The sequence below is a fragment of the Sceloporus undulatus genome, chromosome 2 (genome assembly GCF_019175285.1).
Source record: "Sceloporus undulatus isolate JIND9_A2432 ecotype Alabama chromosome 2, SceUnd_v1.1, whole genome shotgun sequence".
NCBI classification, from domain to species: Eukaryota; Metazoa; Chordata; class Lepidosauria; order Squamata; family Phrynosomatidae; genus Sceloporus; species Sceloporus undulatus.
This window is the reverse complement of record NC_056523.1, coordinates 114,220,296-114,231,560: the sequence shown is the minus strand read 5'-3', so window position 1 is coordinate 114,231,560 and position 11,265 is coordinate 114,220,296. Positions and strand designations below refer to the sequence as shown.

The 11,265-nt window shown below is 39.4% G+C and overlaps 1 protein-coding gene across 3 annotated transcripts in view; it reads left to right on the top strand.

Moving 5' to 3' along the window:
• The window catches only part of KCNIP1 (potassium voltage-gated channel interacting protein 1), a 761,805-nt gene that overhangs the window by 305,178 nt on the left and 445,362 nt on the right, over window positions 1-11,265 (top strand). For 2 of the 3 annotated variants that reach the window (XM_042452818.1, XM_042452816.1), the window contains exon 1: window positions 5,826-6,038. The exons of the other annotated variant lie outside the window; for it this stretch is intronic. In XM_042452818.1, coding sequence (XP_042308752.1) covers window positions 5,978-6,038 — 61 coding nt within the window. In that variant the 5' untranslated portion in view covers window positions 5,826-5,977. Of the gene's footprint in view, window positions 1-5,825; window positions 6,039-11,265 lie in introns of those variants that run through there. 3 annotated transcript variants of the gene reach the window in all.

Here is an 11,265-nt window from a genome sequence, read left to right as displayed (position 1 = left end):
TAATAATAATAATAATAATAATAATAATAATAATAATAATAATAATAATACATTTTATTTATAGACCGCTATTCCGCAATGATCATAGCGGTGTACAGAACAAAAATGCAATACAGTACAATCTCTCTCCCTCGAGAAGGTGGCTGAAGGGAGGTCTTTTCTTCTTCCAGGCAGGCCTGGTGGAGCTAGCCTGCCTTTCTCTCCCTCAAGATGGAGGCTGAAGGGAGGGCTTGTCTTCTTCCAGGCAGGCCTCTTGGAGCTAGCCTGCCTCTCTCTCCCTCAAGATGGAGGATGAAGAGAGGGCTTTTCTTCTTCCAGGCAGGCCTGGTGGAGCTAGCCTGCCTTTCTCTCCCTCAAGATAGAGGATGAACGGATGAAAAAACCTGGGGGAAAAAGCAGTACCAATTATCCTAGGTTAAGTGTTTTTTTGCCCCCCCCCCAAAAAAATGAATCAGTTTCATGTGAACAATAGCTATTCAACCTGTATTCATCCTGGATTATTTTCACCATCTGAATAATCCCCTAGTTATAATCAATTTTGTAGTCTGTTTTCATTCATTCATACCACGCTCAGACTGAGCTTCTTTCTATAACATGGAATAATAATAATAATAATAATAATTATTATTATTATTATTATTATTATTATTATTTATATGCCGCCCAATCACTGGGAATCCGGGCAGCTTACAACAGAGGGGAAAATAGACGGTTCCCTGCCCTCACGCTTACAATCTAAAAAGACACGACACAAAAGGAGAAGGGAATGGTGAGGGGGGAGGGGATCAGGTCCAGCATTCTTCTCTCCCTCTGAGGCCTGGACAAAGGCAGATGGACTGGAGGGAGGGCTCTTCTTCTTCAGGCTAGCCCTGGTGGAGCTGGTCCTACCTGGTCAACTCCTTCACAGGCCGGAGGATGGCAGTTATGGAGGGAGGAGTCTCTTCTTCCAGGCTAGCCCTGGTGGAGCTGGTCCTGCCTGGTCAACTCCTTCACAGGCTGGAGGATGGCAGTTATGGAGGGAGGAGTCTCTTCTTCCAGGCTAGCCCTGATGGAGCTGGGCCTGCCTGGTCATCTCCCTCGCAGGCCGGAGGATGACAGCTATCTCCCTCGCAAATTCATCTAAGAATATAAGAAGAGTCCTGCCTTGTCAGATCTCCAACATGATCAGCAGTTGTTTTCAGCAGTAGCAAGATAAATACATCTCAGGAACTCATACAGCACATGAAGGCAATGACTTCCCCAGCTGTTCACCCTTCTCCCAGCACTTTTTACCAGAGAAATACCTCCTTGGGTGTGAATCCTTATTTGGTCTTCCCATCTACCCAGAAGACAGAGCACTGGATTGGGATGCTTAAATTATTTGTGATTTTTCTAGACCAAAGTCATGAGATGTAACCAAGAAAACCCTTTCTTTTTCTGTTCCCACATTACTAGTAGTGGCCCAGAGTTCCAGGTGAAAAAAAATGGAATTTGAAGAGGAGTAAAGTATAAGGAATTGCTTTCTTAAAGGGAACATTTTATACAACATTCAAAAAGTCCAAGACAAGTGCATTATAGTACATCTGAACAGCAAGTTTTCCTCACTTCTTAACAGCCATGCTGGTAAATTATTTCACTGGAGAATGCATATAGAAATTAAAGCCCCAATTCACATTAAGTGGCTCAAAATACCAGAGTCCAAAGGAATATAAATCTGTGCAACACCAATATGTATTTGAGGTTACAAGATTGTCACATTATTTAAAAAGTGAAACAACATCATTTCTAAAACATAGGGCTGGGATTCAGTGCCAGTGTGTATAAAGTGTTCATCTGAGCAAATTAACAACTTAAATCTCTTTGAAGATATTTTTCTCCACTGTTGAACTGAACTCTTTCGTTTTTAATGTACATCAAAATTAAAATCTAGTTACAATTGGGAGTGTTTGAAATAAATATAAAAGTTTTGGAAGGACCACCATTTTTATTGCTGCTACTTTCCCCAATAATGATAAATTACATTTTTTCCATTTCTCCAATTTCGATTTAATTTCTTTCCATGTTTTTTTATAATTCAAATCAAATAATTTGTTAAGATTACTAGATATTGTTATCCCTAAGTATTTGGCTTTTTTTCCTGTTTTTATCTTTAACATTTCTGATAATTTCTTCACTTTCTCTAAGGGCATATTTTTGGTTATTATTGTAGATTTATCTTTATTTAACTTACACCCTGCTATTTCTCCGAATTCTTCTACTATTTTTAATAATTCTTTTGCACTTTTGCATGGGTCATTTAAGAAGATCACCAAGTCATCAGCAAAGGCTCTCACTTTATATTCGTGTTTCTTTATCTTTATACCTTGTACGTGATCATTGTTTTTAATCCTTTTAATCAGTCTTTCAATTATAATTATAAACAGTAGTGGAGAGAGGGGACAGCCCTGTCTTGTACCCCTACTAATTTTTATGTAGTTTGTTTTTTCACCATTCACAATAATTCTTGCTTTTTGATCTTTGTAAATCTCTTTAATCCATCCTATGAATTTAGAGCCTAATTCCAATTTCCCCAAAATTTCGAAAAGTGTCTTCCAGTTTACTGTATCGAATGCTTTTTCTAAATCCAATAGTAATAAACCTAATTCTCTTTCATTATGTTTTTCGTAAAATTCCAATACATTTACTACTAGTCTTGTATTTTCCCTTATTTGTCTTTGGGGTAGAAACCCTTTCTGATCAATATCTATAATTTCTAATGGGCTAAAGTTCTAGAATGTTTGGATAATGAATGGGGGAAAATAGCAACAATTGGATTCTATAAATAATAGTAACAAACAAATTAATAGAATATACATATAGTGATTAAAATAGAATATAAGATTTGGAGAGTAAATATGAAATGAGAACTCTGGGAATTTAAAATAACTAAGGAAAATAAAAGGGTAAAAAAAGAGAGAGAGGTTATACGTTTAGGATCAATAAATAGAAAGCAACAAGCTCTAGAGTAGCTGGAAACAAAAGAATAAATATTCATATTATTGCTGTGATTGGATTTTTGGAAAAGAATAACATCTAAACTTGAAGTAAATTTAAAAGGGTAAGAATTTAAAACAATTATACCCAACGGGATTAGAGAGAGAAGTCTGGTAAGAACGACGTGAAAGATTGAGGAAGAGGAGAGAAGAAGGGATGAATGAGGGTAAAGTAGGTGAGAGAAGGTGAGAGAAAGTAGCAAAGTTGGGAGAAGCGAGATGTGGAGTAGTTAAGTGGAAGAGAGGGAAGTGAAGAAGGAATTAAGAGAAAGAATATACAAGAAATAGAAGGTAATTGTAGAGATGAGTTTAAATTAAAGACAGAACAATGAAGGTGGATTTAAAGATATAAGGAAAAAGAAGGGAATGATAAAGAAAGTAAACGATATTAAAGGAAAAAAGAGGAGACATAACATTTATACTTTTATGAAATATGTACTTTACCAGGCTATGCGATTTTTTTCTCCCTTGTGTTAACTTTGTGCCTTTGTTTTGTTTAACTTCTCGCATGTAAAATCTGATATGGGGGTGGTGAGTTTGTGTCGTTATGAATGTTTGACATTGTTGCTGTGTGTCTTTTTTAATAAATAAAAAAAATTCAAAAAAAATTAAAATCTAGTGAATGTTCATTTAAAAATTAAAGAAGCAATCTGGAGAGCTAGGGATACAGAGTACCATTGTCTGCTGTAGAAGAGGCCATGTCCTCAGTGCTATGATGACATGCAGTCCCAAATCCTACCCTGCTGGAAGGAAGAGTGACTGGCAAATTGAATCCTGCTCTGACTTAGCTACTTAATTGAGCCTGTCTTTCCTCTACCCATGCTTTATACTTCATTCTTATTGTAAAAAGGACATTCCTCATCATGCTAGGCAGTGTAGTAGTTTAAATATCAACATCCGGTATAATCTGGTTTCCCCCATTCTACATAGTGGCATTTAGATAGTTATATATGGCAGCAGCTCTACAAAAGTACAAAGTAAAAGGGAATTGATTAATTGGTGTCCAGACAATGGCACATTTTTAGGAGGAAATAATTAATTGCATCTTTGTCAGGGACTTTCCATCTCATGCAATGTGCATTTATTTTTGCATGATTTGAATTCATGAAAATTTCTGTTGTTAACAGCACACACCATTAATCTGGCATGTGAGGAGAGAGAATAATATGGACTCAAGCCATGTCATCAGTACGCTGATGACACCCAAATCATTTTCTCTATGTCTCCGACTGATGCAGTGACTGGGGATGGCGTCTCTCCTCTCGTGGCCTGTCTGGAGTCAGTAATGGGCTGGATGAGGGAAAACCGACTCAAACTTAATCCAGAGAAAACGGAGGTACTAGTGATAGGCCCCCCTGGTCCAGGAATGGCGGTGGTTCCACCTGTCCTGAATGGGGTCACGCTCCCCGTGAAGGACTCCGTGCGCAGTCTGGGGGTGCTTCTTGACTCGTCCCTCCACCTGACTGCTCAGGTGAATGCGACGGTCAAGAGCACCTGTTATCAGCTTCGGCTGATTCGCCAGCTGCGCCCATACCTGGCCCAGAGGGACCTTGAAACTGTTGTACATGCTCTGGTAACTTCGAGACTGGATTTCTGCAACGTACTCTACATGGGGCAACCCTTATACCAAACTCGGAAGCTGCAAGTAGTGCAGAACATGGCAGCACGGCTGGTCACTGGTGCTCCCAGGACCAGCCATATAACACCTGTGCTTAAAGATCTCCATTGGCTGCCTATTCGCTTCCGAGCTCAATATAAGGCGTTGGTTATTACCTATAAAGCCCTAAATGGCTTGGGCCCAGGATTCCTGAAGGACCGTCTCTCCCCATACATTCCGCCTCGCACCCTCAGAACTTCTGGGCAGCAACTCCTGAAGGTGCCTGGGGCAAGGCTGGCCGTTACGGCCAGAAGATCCTTTTCCACAGCTGCCCCAGCCCTTTGGAACACGCTGCCCATAGAGCTCCGCTCATCTTCCACCCTGGCCCAATTTAGGAAGGGACTTAAAACCTTCCTATTTAATCAGGCATTCCCCGACTAAACATCCTGTGGGCCTCCCTCCTCTCTCGTGGCCGTGAGGTTGGGCTAATGGGGTCTTTTGTTGTTTTTATGGATTGTTGTGGTTTTAATCTGCTTTTAACTTGTATATTGTTGCACTACGGTGCATTCTGTAAGCCGCCCTGATCTATTTGGAAGGGCGGGGTACAAATAAAATTTTATTATTATTATTATTATTATTATAATCTGGTAGTATGTGGGCTTTTCTGATGAGAGCACTCACTTTCCCTGTGTCCATTGCTTGGGAACAGTTTAAGTGAATGTTATTTCCTCCCCGCCAATCTTTCCCTTTCCCTTTCTTTCTCTCTTTGTAGGACCATTAATCAACAGGAATTAGGTTTCTGCAGAACCACAACTTTGACAGCTGGTTCACTATTATTTTCCATTCAGCAAGTTCTCATTCATTCATTCATTCACTGATGATTGGTACTCAGCCTAAGTCCCCTGGCATCCCTCTGAGACCTTCGCCATGCCTACAGAATACAATGGAAGAGATGCATTGATGCTTTCTCTGTAGACCTACAGGCTTCTGGTGGAAGCCATAAGGGAATCAGAGGAAGAATTAGCCTGTGTGTTTGTGTGGCTGTGCTCCAGTAAATATTTTGATGCATCTGCTGCCAGCTCTGGTCTGAGGGAATCTACCTAGCATTTAAATTTTGATGGGGAGCTGTTTTGAATAATAAGAGTGCAGCCGGCTGTGAGTCAGTGCATGTGTGTTGACTGAAGGGGGGAAAATCTCAAAGCTTAAGGCTTGCTGAACGCTGAGCTGCAGTGCTTTGCTTTTGCCTCCTCCTCTTCTTTCTAGTAGATATTCCACACAGATTTTTTCTTCCTCCTCTTGTTCATTGGGGTGGGGGAGGGAGGAACAGCAACAAAAATAATAATAGCCCCTCACCCAAGTAGCAGTTGCAATGGGTGCTGTAATGGGCACGTTCTCTTCTCTGCAAACCAAACAAAGAAGACCCTCGAGAGGTAAGGATAATCTCTTTCCCCCCCTTCTTTCTCTCTTTCCCCTTTTCTTCTCATGTGTATGTGTGAGTAGTGAATTTTACACTGTTCATTTTGAAGGAAAGCAGGAAAAAAGCAAAGCATGTGCCACTTGCAACTAACACAGCCACACTGCTTTATGAGAGGCAGTTCTCTGAAAACGACAGGGAGTCTTGTGCATAGGTGTGTGTGAGAGAGGGTGTGCTTGTCTCTGTGGTTCTGGGGGTTTCCCCCTTGTTTTTTTTGAAGAGGGGGAGATGCTTATGAGGTTAAATAAATCCTTCACACAGACATGTGGAAGGAGAAGTGGGTAGGCAGCCTGCCATGAAGCACACTTGCGGAAGAGACCTGTTTACTCCAGGTCCCATGCTGTGGTCTTAATTCGCTGGGGAGTAGCATCAGCATATGATGGAGTGCTTGCCTTTTCAGCTGATTTAAGCCATTCGATACATATGCCAATTTCTGTAATAATGTGTAACAAATGCTGCTAGTCATGTCAAATGCTCATCATTTGGAGTGGGTTGGGGGGAGAGAAAGGGCAGATATATATTTCCCTAAGGGGTGGAAGTGAGAGATGTTCAAATGCAGGGGTGGGGTGGGGGAAGCAAGCAGCATTTGGATAGTCTCCCCTTCCCTGGTTTAAATCCTTAAATTGGCAAGTCTTGCATTGAGCATGCTAATAGCCCAGGAAGTCTCCAACACTGACATGAGGTGGTTTATTTGCTCTATTTTCTAAGTGAGGTTAGCTCAGCTTTACAGGGTGCTGGGAAGCAGAAAGTTGGAGGCACATGAGGTGGGTGGGGCTGAAGCAAAGTGGTTTATACAAGATGAGGAAGAAAGGGTTTGATTTTGCAGGGAAAGAACCATGGGGTTTCATAGATTTAACATTCTCTTCATTTCTGGAATGAGCACCAAAAGATGGATCATAGCCTTTAAATGTGATCTTGGCCAAGGGGTCTTTAAAGCAACTTTTATTTTGATATTTGTGAGTGTCAACACAATTTGCTATATATGGCAGTCATGGAGAGGTGGGAGAACCGGAACATGCATGCCAATTATTGACGACTTTATGGGTTTAGAGTGGCAAATGTAGTTGGTCAAAGTATGAGGTGGATATGGCCAAAAGTCATTTTCTGGATTGTGGCTGAAGTCTTGAACACAGTAGGGTGCCTTCTTCCCTTGGGAGCCAATGGTCCCTGGGCTTCAATCAGAAGCATGTTAATTATATGCAAGACTGTTGTTTTTAGCACTCATTTGAGAGCTGGTATTATAGAACATGAGCACACCAAACCATATAGTAAGACTTTCAAATCAGCAGGAGTTGTCCAATGCATAGGTGAGCACTTCTGGAGACTGACTGAAGTAGTTGTGCTATGTACACATACATATGAGTCTCTGTCCATCTTTTATTCTAAAAAGCCACCTCCATAACTTGCTAGCCATCTATATTATACACAGAGAAGGTAATTCCAGAGCAGCTAATTCTACAGCAGAAAAAGTCTTGAAAATATTCATACTCTGAGTTCAGAACTTTCATGTGGTATTTATCGCAGGTGTTTTGTTTTTGCATCTTTGCTTCTAACTGAATTGTATCCATCAAGTGGTTCTTTGAGGAATGTTTTGCAAATGCTTGTGATTAAATTTCCTCATTAAATAGAAATAAAAATATAATCCTTATAGTTTAATAAATTTGATTTCTGTGAATATCTGTTGCTGGGATGATCTTTCAGCTTCAGGTGTCAGAAGTAAGAGTAGATTTTGAGCAGTCATGGAGAAAATTGTCACTTGTTTGCTTGCTTCATAACTTGTCTGATCATGAACAGTCCTGAACCATCTGGCTTTGTAATGGCATGGGTGTGGCCAAACCATCTCCATAAGTATGATGATTGTATTCTTTCTGTGCAAATAAAAATCAAAATTCCCCTGCAATAAATGATATATATGTACTTGTTCCTATGGTATAAAGCAAGGTTAGAGAAGATATTTATTCCCAGCTTAAGTCTTTAATTCAGTTCTACTGAAGTTTTCAGGGGCTGCATTCAACTGACTGATGGATGGATTGATGGCCAAAATTGAAAGGATGGAGCCCAAAATACCATTGCTTTTTAAAAATATTTTAACTTAAAGCTCTTGATGCCACTGACTATTTATTTTAGAATGGAGACAAAAAACTGATATAAAACCTGAGAAAACATCAAATAAGGATGTCAAGTGGATAAGGAGGCAGGCTCATTGGTGGGGGCTTAGAGGATGAAAATGGGGCCCATGGAGGGGAACTGGAATTGACCCTAAGTTTTTTTTTCATTCTCCTCTCATGCTTCTTGCTAACATGTCTTCCTATTAGCACAGTTCATGTGATCACTGTCCCCTGTTTCTATAAGAACAGCACTTTGACTGCTGTGCTCTACACCATACTGTTGGTTGCAGTAGTGGTTTGAATTGGTTCTGCAGGTGTGAGAAGAGCGATGCCTGCCGACTTATAAAAATGTAAGGTAAGAAAGAAAAGTTCCTTTTCCTAAAGAAACAAACAAACAAACAAAAACAAAAACAAATACTGTAATATTTGCAGAAGATTCTTGAAGATCTCAGAAATTCCACATCCCCAGGCTGTATGCCTAGGATGGGAGTTTACTGGTCTATTTGAATAGAGACCAGTAATTTGATTGGACCTGGAGCATCACACCAGGTCTGGGAGACAGTTAGGGGCAAGGCTAAGGCTTTTTATTGTTAAAAAAACATATATACAATCTTAATACAAACAACCATATATCTACAAACATATTCAAACATATATATACAAACCTACACATTTGGTTCATACATCCATCTTCAGAACATCCTATCCCATCCGATATATACGTTCCCAAAGAAGAGTCTCCCCTCCCTTTCCCCTTCCCCTATTCAAACCTTAACCTCTCTACTAAGGCTTTTTAAGCCTGCTCTGCCCTCCCTTCTCCCTCTTAAGTATGCATGGAGGGGCATAACTTCAGCACTAAAATGTTTTGATCCTCCAATGAATGGAGGGATATCTTTCAAATTTTCCAATAAGTAAAATTTATTACTCAACAAACAGGTCATGTTACCATGTACTGGACAAATGACTGATGTCACCCTCTATCTTTAAACTGCAGCCAAGCCAACTAAAAAATGATGTCATATTTGCCACACTGCACTACACCTGCACTACATGCCAGGCAAGACATAACCCAACATTTCGCCAATAATCCCTTTTTAAAAGAAAATATGTGAGATTTTCCTTTTTCTCATCCTTCTTGAGATGAGACTGCTGATCCTGACTGCTCTCCTTTGCAGAGATGAAGAGGTTGCCCAACCACAATTCCTTGGAACAATGCTAGCTTAGAGGCATTTTGGAGAACTGTGGGCAGGGGCTCCACAAAGTTTCTCCCCTCCCTTTGAGGAAGAGGAGAAAGTCACCCCTTCTATCCATCTTTGTACACACAGTTTGGGTGGATAATTTCAAGAAGCTAGCTGCATATACTTTTCTGGATTCCTATCATTAAAAAATAATAACTTGAGAAATATAATTTCCACTCATATATAAAGATGGGAAGAATATATACATTGTTTTGACCAACTTCCATATATATATATGGAAGTTGGTCAAAACAATGTGTTTCTCAAGTGTTGAGGAGCCCTGATGAGAATACTCTTGAACTGACAAGAATTTTTGTTGGACTTACTGTGTTGCACATGGTGGTTTTGTGCAGAAAACAGTATTTTATTTCCTGTGCAGAATATTCTGTAGTTCAGTGCTCATTGTGCATAAAATTCACATTGGCTATTTTTCATATGATATTTTCTGTGCAGAAAACAGCCTTTGATGTATAAAATAATAATTTTTATTCATTGAAATGTTATTTCATTATAGAAAATGCTATTCTCTTTGCAAAACAATGAAGTGCAGATTTTGCAGAAAATAAATTACAAACTGGCAATAGTCTGGGAATGGCAGCATTTTCAAAGATGTACTTGTGGCAAGATGAAAGCTGGTAAAATACTTGTTGCTTCCTTCAAGAAGAAAATGAGTGACCATGCGGTTCTGCTTTTTCAGATCATAATGACTGGTCTTTGTGAGGTATATCCCAGATTAGATTTGATGCCAAACAGTTTGAGGCACTAAAACCATTTGTATATTTAAGGATAAAAACCATGTTATATTGCATCAGGAAGGAGCTATGAACTATTTAAAAGGTGAATTTTCTGTGCTTGCGGGGAAGGGTAGTGTGAGGAGATCAGGAGCCACCAAAGGCTTGTTTGGGGAACTCACTTTGCCCAACCTTGTACTATGGAATGGGTCCAAAGAATAGTATGCTCAAACAAGCTTTGAACTTCTGCCTTTTAAACAGCAGGCATTCAATTTATGATATGGCAACAGTAGAGATAGGAAAATCTGTCTGTCTTGTTCTCACTCCATTTCTCACTTCCCCACCATTCTAACCCTCTTCCATTTCTGTATTGGCTTGTGAGACCTTGTTTCTCCACAAAAATATGAGTGCAAATTTTGTAGTTTCTTTCCAAATTTATACCTTTTATGCATTTTACAATGTATGCGTCTTCGAAGGCATTCTTGCATTGATTAATGTGTTTCTGTACATTTTTCAAATATACACATTTTTAGTCATGAAATGTGTGGATTTTTTCCTCTCTCTGAAAAGTCTGAAAAGCCTTGCAAGCCTTTCAAATGTACAGTGCAAAACATGTTCTTTTTCATCAATAGTCTTTACAGGTATAAAATGGATTTGAATGCAAGAAATATCTTTTCTGTGCCTTGGCATATGTCTCAGCTGTTCAAAGGGGGAAAGATTTTTTTTAAGTCCAGTTTAACACAAGTAACTATTTGCATCCTGTGATAAACCCTTTTTCAGTGCAGAAGATGTTTCCTCACTACAGGAGTAATAAAGACTTCAATGTTGTTATTGTTATTTTGTATAGTATAGATTTTTACCTTTTTTTTGAGCCTGCAAATGTTTTATCACTTTTTATCACTCTTTATTCGTTGTATAAAAGAATCTGCTGATGTGTTTTTAATATCTGTTTGAGAATAGTTCCCTAATTGCATGTAGTCTTGATTATTCTAATTATGCTTACCTATCCAGCAAATACCTAAACAAGAGGTTAAATAGGTCTTGGTGCACACATTTGCCTAGATCTAGAATGATTGCCAAGCCAATAGTGTAATGATATTTCCATT